General features: G+C 38.2%; 1 protein-coding gene across 1 annotated transcript; it reads right to left on the minus strand.

Moving 5' to 3' along the window:
• Positions 1-196: 196 nt before the first annotated feature.
• Positions 197-1,687, minus strand: LOC124146209 (adhesion G protein-coupled receptor E2-like). Its single transcript, XM_046516391.2, has one exon. It carries the CDS (start codon positions 1,639-1,641, stop codon positions 217-219), a length of 1,425 nt encoding a protein of 474 aa, XP_046372347.2. The 5' UTR covers positions 1,642-1,687; the 3' UTR covers positions 197-216.
• Between the last annotated feature and the right edge of the window lie 7,011 nt (positions 1,688-8,698).

The following is an 8,698-nucleotide window of genomic DNA, read 5'->3' on the forward strand; positions in this document are numbered from 1 at the left end:
TTGATATATATATATATTGAATTTCACTATTTATATATATATATATATATATAATAGTGAAATTCAATAGTCTGCGGAAGTACATGTATATAAAGTAAATTTATATATTTATGACGTCACATTGCAACTGTACACACATACCTCACCTCTTTTTATGTATATAAAAGAGGTGAAATTAAATAGTGTGAAGGCCATGTTGATGTTTTTTATGCATAATTAATAGTACATGCGTGTCTCTTTTCCTTGATATGAGTTCGTCATTGAAGCACCTGTTGCAGCTGACTCTTCTGTCGTGTTTACATGGCCTTTCTCCTTTTTCGCCCACAGACATCTGAGATGGTCTCTGATTAGCTTGAGGATCCGCCGACTGACAACGAACGAGAGGAAGATGAAGACGCCCTGGCCAGCTGTCAGCACAGTGAACACATACATCAGCTCCACTCTCTGAAGGAAGTAGCCAACGAAGCCGAACAACCACGACAGGCCTGTTATGGTAGACAGTTTGAAGAATGTAATGACGTCGTTTGCCTGTTTCTTTCCCAATGACTCACTTTGTGTGTTTCTGCGTCGTATGGAGATCATCGTCCAAAGAAATAATACCCCGTTGATGACAAGTGTTAGACTAGCAGGACCACCAAAGGAAACAAGTGACACCAATCCAGGAGCTACGAAACACAGAGCAGGACCACCATAGCCAACAGTTGTGTTGCCAGACTGGATGTAGGTGATAGTTAACGTCATCGTTACAATGACCAGGGGAACACCATAAGCAAAAACTGAATACTTTATCATCAGAGACTCCTTGTTGTCAGCAAAGTGTAGCGAGGAGAAGAGGTTGGTGAAGACTCTGAACATGTGTAGACAACAGACGTTCATCCAGGCAAAGGACGCGAGCCAGAAGTAGTGAAGGAGGACTCCAATGACGGTGCAGATGGTCGGGGTGGTGACAGTTCCAGCTCCAAACAGATAAAACACATGTGCGAGGAAGAGGGAGGATGAAAGCAGGATGAGGTTGAGGCCTGGCACAGTATGTAGCTCCTTAATCAGGATGTAGACCAACAGGGTGAGGAGGAGGAAGAGTATGCTGAGGGATAGGCATACCGCTGTAGTTATTTTAGACGCAAGAAATGCCGGTGCTATATAAGCTGGCATTTGTACGACCATCTCTTTCCGTCTTCTGAAAACTGCATCAAGACATATAATGTAGGTTCCGTGCTTTATTGTAAAGTACTCATGTTCATTCAGTTCTATATCTCCATGTATGAAGACAGACTGGTTTACACGGATAACTTCCCGACTGCCAAATTCAGCCATTGAGCATGTCATGTTAAAAGCAAGTGGAACGTTGATACTTAGTGACATGTCGAGATGCATAGAAGAATGTAACATTTGTAGGAACATTGTTGGCGGCAACATCAGTTTGTCCTGTACATTTCTGTGTGTTGTAACTGGTTGTATTTCAACTTCCAATGTCGTCCCTGCCACGGTCATGTTCAGTGTCACATTGTGTAAAGCAGCTAAACGTTCTCTTGAAGATTCAAGGGTGTAATTTGGCATGAGAAGAAGTGTGAAATGTAAATGAACTTCATCAACAACAAGGTTGTCAGCATTCTTGATACGTGCATAAGAATTTTCTGTCATTACATAGATAAAGAATCCATATTCACTTAGCAAGTTTTGAATATTAGTCTGAAACTTTTGACCGAAAGGAAAAAGAAAAGTGGGTGGATTGAAAGGTAAACTTTTGACATCTTCATTAAATGACAGTGTGGCATACCATGTGGTGAGGATCAAATGTTCATCTGGTACCAGTTGAATGCATGAGTTATCCTTTCGTTCTGATAAAGGACAGTATGTTTCTCGACACCTTTTCTGAAAAAGATGAAGGTTTTTATATTTTAGATATATACAGCATTGTAGTACGTCATTGTGGGTATAAATAGAGTATTTCATGAGCGTGTTTATATCTCGAATCACTGCTATGGAAATATATGGAGAAAACACAAAATCAATAAAATATTACACCTCGTGTGTCCTTATTATCCCCTTATATGAATAAGCCGTAGTGAAGTGGAACGGGTCTTTCTGCATTGGAAACTTACAGCATAGCATCAGCAATACTCACCATTTATTTTGACATCATTACGCAATGTTTCATTTGTGATGTGATTATTAAGTTAGTAAATGAATCAATATAACGTCAACAGTATAACTCGCTTGAAATTATGTGCATGTTTATTTTAGTTTATAGCTCATCCAGAACCCATATGGATACTATCATTATTTTTTGTAAACATTGTAGAGGGCACCATCCACAAACTACTATTGATCATTGATCTCACCTAATTTATCCTCGGTCACTACGTACTATTTCATCTACATCTTATACATGATTTATGTAATACTCACGGAACATGAGTCATAAATATCTCCATCTCTGCACTGAGCATGTGTCTGATCTCCAAATCGTTTAATTGATTGGTAGATGCCTTCTTGTCCCCCTGGGCTTACAACAACTTCTGCATCTGAATTTTCAAAATTGAGCAATGCAGCAAAGGGCGTGAGAGAAAATTCGAGAACTTCAAAAATATGACACTCCGAAGGACATTTCAGTTCCTGCTCTGGTTCTCCGTTGCATAGATGGCAGAAGATGTTTTTATAGTACATTCGTGTTGGGTTGTAATAGGAGTGACACGCCTGTTCTATGCTTTTGTTGTATTCCTGCCAAAGTCCAGTAACATTACAAGTTGAAACCAATTTTCTTCCTAAAAAACATGTGTTATAGTAGTCTTTATTTTTTATATTAGTTGAAATCGAGCAATGTATTTCCTCTGCTGAACGTATCAATGAATTTATGTCTGTGTAATTGGATGAATCGAAGTCTTCTCGGCAGCTGATATACACGTCCCATGGTGTGTAGTTGTTGACGTCATAGCATGCAGCACAGTATTTGTTTCTAAAGGTGACGCTGGTGTTGAAGGGATGTGGCGCCGTCACCAGGCGGCCATCTTGGACGTACCCAAGTTCTCCATGCTCGCATTTCTCAGCAAGGTCTTCAGTGTAGCTGGGAGCATCTTGCTGACATTTTGTTACAGTTAGGATAAAGTCTGAATTAACACCTCCACCGTGATACTTTTCGATTAATTCACAGTCAAAGAAATACTTCCCACCAATCTCTTTATCAGCACAGCAATCTCCAAATACCACACAACTATCATGACATGAACATTCACAACACGGCTCGCACTGCTGTAATATCTCCGGAGTCAGAATGTGTTCAAAATATTCACTTGCAGGAGCTGACTCAGGCGAGCTGGTCTGTGGGCTGATGGTGGTAATTCCTCTGCTGGTCTTCATGTTGAATACACTGGATGAATCTAAGGTATAGTTTTCGACAGTTGTGTTGAGATTCGTCACGACAGTAGTACCGCCTACGGTTTTGCGCCTCAAAGTGACTGGATACTGTTCCAGACATACTGGAGGAGTATGGGATGTGTCTTTTGAACAGAGAGATCGGCCACAGTACTTAGTTTGTAGCGTGTATATCAGGGATTTGACGTCATCGCTAATAATGGCAGATGACATCAGAACCAGTGGAAGAAAAAGAAGGACTTGAGCGTAGGCCATTGGTATAAACTCTCTTATCTTGACCTGCAATGAGAGGACGATGTATTGTAATTTTCAACAACGCAAAGAAATATTATAACACACATTCGACAGTGTTCACGATAATATACTCGTTTATATAAAGTCTGTGTTTTCCTTCAAAGTAGAACAGACATATGATATGTAAACCCTGATTATATTACATGGTGTAGAACACAAAGACAATATTTACAGGAAATATTAAACATGATAAGAAAACCACCACCCTGGGGAAAGTGCGTAGACAATAAACACATCACTGGTAATCCAGAATAAGTTGAACCAACTTACAAAATGGCTTTGAGACAAGAAGGCGGTGCACAGAATTTGGGCAAACATATTTGGTTTGTTACAGATAGAGAGGGTGTTATGCACGAGCAGGTCATGACGATGGTATCTATGATTGCTCATAAGACAATTAAGAAGTCGATACGATACCAAAATTCTCTAAAATGCTTTTCACAGTAAATTCTCAAGCATTGGCACTGGTCTGTCTGTCACGATACTTTCTACCCTTTCTTCACAATGGTACGCGCCAGTGGGCGGACCTCACACATACATGTATTCATACAGAGTTAATTGTCAGGTCACAACTCAAGTTATCCTTACTTACCAGTGGATGATTGTATAATCAAGATAAAACAAGATAAGAGTATGACATTGTTTTCATCCATCACACAGTAGGTGTTGCCATTCTCCATTGTAATATTACGTCATAAGGGCAGATACAACTGTGCAACTATACGTAATACTTGAAACCTTTGCTAAACACTTAGAAGTCGGTAGAGAAATATGAAAAATGAGTTTAAATTCTTTTTTACCAAAACTGAAAAAAATCAAGTCGCCGTTACGCCCCTTTCATATGCAACACCAAATGGCGGACAGATATGACGCACGGAGAGCTTCGTCCCGATTCTCATACGTCAACATCTATGATTAAATATACACTAAGAATCGAGTGTGACTAAACATTGATGTCGACAAGGTGTCTAAGATTACCTACTAGTCAGGACAGTCAACAAAGAGAATCATTCAACAATTATACTAAGAATCGACCGTGACTACAGTATGGATTCCAACATTGACTCGAACCTCCAGTTCAAAGACCAAGAAGTATTAATAAGTGAGGGTGAGTCAGATGGAGGATCTGCTTTGCAGACCATTGTGACGTCATTGTTACCACGACGTCACAATCAAATGGCATCACTGATGGCTCGGCTACTGAAGCTGTTAGCAGTACTTTTTTCACTTAAGACACTGCTTAATACTGTCTACAAACAAAAGTTAAAAGAATGGTATTGGATAATAAATTAAATCTCACTCTCGTGTCAAAATATTTTTCTGTATTTGTTCATTTGTTATGGCCAATACGACATCGTCGTAAATGACCTCTTCAAATCTGGACTGACAACCCAAAGACAACCCAACCGAGAGATGGTTTGATTACATGTAACTTATTAAAACCTACTTGGATGGTCCCCTCATATCTTTATTGTAACTAGACCTGCATCACTTCGGGCTTTCCTCCCACATTAAGCTGACACGCCGCGATATGACTGGAATACCCTTAAAAGCGGCGTTAAACCCAACTCACTCACTCACTTTATTGTAACATCTACATCATAATCGGTGTCACAGATTGTGTTGCCAATATGATTCCAACATGACTGAGTTACCAACAAAAGAGGATTTCATATTGGCCAGTAGCAAGATCATTATATAATTCAACAATATCAAGTAAAAGAAAATAATGTTTACATGACATACCTTTAATAGCCTGAAGGCCCGAGAATCTGAAAATATTATGAACTGTTAATGTTTAGATTGGTTATTGATGTATTTTAGAACTATTAAAATGGCCCTTTCTTCTGCTGAGAAAATGGAGCTGTTATCTGGTAATCTTAAAGATATTGTTCTGGGTCAAATGATAGTTGCACTTGCAACTGCGCCATTATCCTTGGATCCATTTATTTATATAGATTTGTAGCTGTCATACGTGTTTCTTAATTGATAAATTGGTTACTATGTTTCTGATTTCCTAGGTTTAGTTAATGTAAGGTCTACATCTAGCGTTACCATTTGTCCGGGAGTCGAAGAACAAAGTTGGGTGGGATCTATATCGTAAAGTTTAATATTAGCAGCGGAATTGATTCTTATTCAAAGTGGTGGAAAAAAGATGATGTTTGTAATTCTTTCTTCAGAAAGAGGATTAAATCGAAAGGTGGATTTGATGATAAAAAACCATTTTTGTGATGTACTGTAAGTATAATTTCAGACGGCGCTGTTTAAGGGAAGGCTCCTTTGTCGCCACGTGCAGATTTGAAATAAATCATAAAGATTAAAGAAAATAGAAATGGAGATTGAGTGAGTTAGTGAGTTAGTGAGTGAGTTTGATTTAACGCCGCTTTTAACAGTATTCCAGCTATACCACGGTGTGTCAACTTAATGTTTGGGGAAAGCCCGAAGTGGTGCAGGTACCAGACGTTTACCACTTCGGTGAAACCCACGAGCACGGGTATGGTGCTGACAAACCTAGCAACATAATCGGGTCGAACTAGGATTCGAACCCACAACCGTAGGTTTCTGGCGTGCCCAAGGGACGCAACTCTGCACATCGAATCGCGGCGCCCTAGACGACTGGGCCACCCGTACCCAGTGAAGATAGAACAGTATAAATCTTAAAACAAAATTTAATTTTGAAAATTAAAGTAGCAATTATCTGTAAATGAGAAGAGGGATTATAACTTTTGCTTTAGCATATCAATTAATTTGTATTTGTTTGCTTTATGTGAAGAAAATACATATCGTTCGTTAAGTTAATATTATATAGCACTTATAAAATTAAATGTTGAGAAATTATATTTTCTCAAAACTTGTACAATGGAGATAGGACATTTTGGATCTCAGGCGACGAAAGTGTATTCAACTCACCTAATGATAAGAAAGGGCAAATTCTACATTGTCAATCAATCCTTCATTGCCTACTTTAGTTGGTTATTCCATGGATGTTATCAACACTTATATTTAACCATTAGCCGTTTCACTCTGTTTGGCACAGTCGTTCACTGAGTCAAATAGTATACCATTCTGACATCTAATTCCTGTTAAAACACAATGTTATGAACCCCAAATGAACCTTAACAGAAACAAGATAATACAGTGACATTATTGTTAAACACTGCCATATAAAAGTAAATGCATATATGTATGTATATGTATGGGTTCATATGTGCATACATTCATGTATATGTGAAATGTATTTCTTGTACATAATTTCTCTGCACTGCATATATATTCAGAACTATCATTATTCACATATCTCAATGAAATGAAATGTATATAGGAGGAGGCCTATGAAGTATGTCATCTAACCCATTTAATTTTGCACAATGAAATAAGTTTAAATGAAGACATCCTTTCATCATGACCAATATCAACGAATTGAAAGACTTATCACTGTCTATTTTACGCCGTTTCCGTCCGAGCAATTCTCTTGGGCCACAAAAACTACTACTCATGGTACTCTTATCTAGACAGAGTACATGATACTGTTAAGACTTGTTATATAATTATATATTCATATATACTGTACTTTCATAGACATAGATTACGGTAATATCAAGCTTCGTTCCTCTCTGTGTGGCTCCCAAGACTCATCATACTGTTATCAACCTGTAGGTCATATAACTACAGGTGACTCCTCTGTTGTTCTCTATTGACAACCGTTGTAAGTTATTCAAAACCACGCATCAGGACTATGTACCACCTATATCCCTGTTTCAAAGATTACAATCAAGGGAGGACTTACCACATATTCACAGAAAGTATTTGAAACAGGTTGAGTTAATATCATGTGGATTCCCAAAACCTCAAAATATTTGCTTGATTTTTTACAATCTCAGGAAAGATTCAAGTTCAATTCTGTCAGAACATTTTAAGATTCAACTTTGTACACCACTTTCCCACATGACAAACTTAAGAAAATTTAGTATTCCTTGGTCCATTGGATTTTTTTACCAACACGTGGTGACGATAGATGCAGTTACTATCTCCAGAGGGTCGGGGAAATATGTCACTAATGAATGCAAATGCCATCTGAAGTTTACTGAGAAAACAATATGTGAAATGCTGGACTTCCTCATTAATAATATCTTTGTAGAATTTGGAGGTAAGACATTTAGGTGAGAAGTAGGCATCTCCATGGGCACCATTTGTGTTCCACTTTTTGCTGATCCTTTTCTTTACGCTTATGAATCGGAATTTCCAGTCGGATTCGCAAAGCCAAAAGAAGGTAATTTGACCAAGATGTTAAACTTAAGCTTCGAGTATATTAATGCTATCTTTCAATAACCATCAAATAGCCAAATTCCTTCCACTTCATTACCCACCTGAACAAGAAATAAAGGAGACAAATGAGACCGCCTAATCTGTTTCGCATTTAGAAATAAAGATTCGTATAAAGATTGACAAAACACGATGGATGACTTCGATATTCCCAAAGTCAACTTTCCGTAGTGCATTCCAGCATACTCCTTTCACCAAGATTTCAAAGAGTCAGAAGCTGTTTGATCGAAGTTACAATAATCAAGGCCCCAGTAAAGCATTCAAATCGTTTTGTGGTAGACAAGAAGAGGACATTTCTAAATTCGACACATCAGTGAAATAAATGATGTTCGATGCTAGTTGGACAACTGACTTGTATTTGTGACGGGTGCCACCGGTGGGACATGATACCCTCATCTTTTCGCGAACACCTGGTATCATCACTATTTGATAGTCATTCATAAACATATGCTCATGATATTGTCGGAATCGTACAATCGACTCTGCTTTATGCAGCGATTTCTTTTGAATATGGAAAAGGGTTTTGTCGCTTTTTATTATTCAGAATATATTCACACAAAGTGTACTCATCTCGATGTCGATTACGAGAATATTAGGATTTGTTCGCACATAGTGTACGATCATAGACGTTGATTCCATTAATATTAAGCTTTGTTTCATACAACACGTCCCATTTTAATTCTTGAAACCCAAAAGTCCAGAAACTCTA

This window comes from Haliotis rufescens, unplaced genomic scaffold (assembly GCF_023055435.1).
Source record: "Haliotis rufescens isolate VD_foot unplaced genomic scaffold, xgHalRufe1.0.p SCAF_3, whole genome shotgun sequence".
Classification (NCBI taxonomy): Eukaryota; Metazoa; Mollusca; class Gastropoda; order Lepetellida; family Haliotidae; genus Haliotis; species Haliotis rufescens.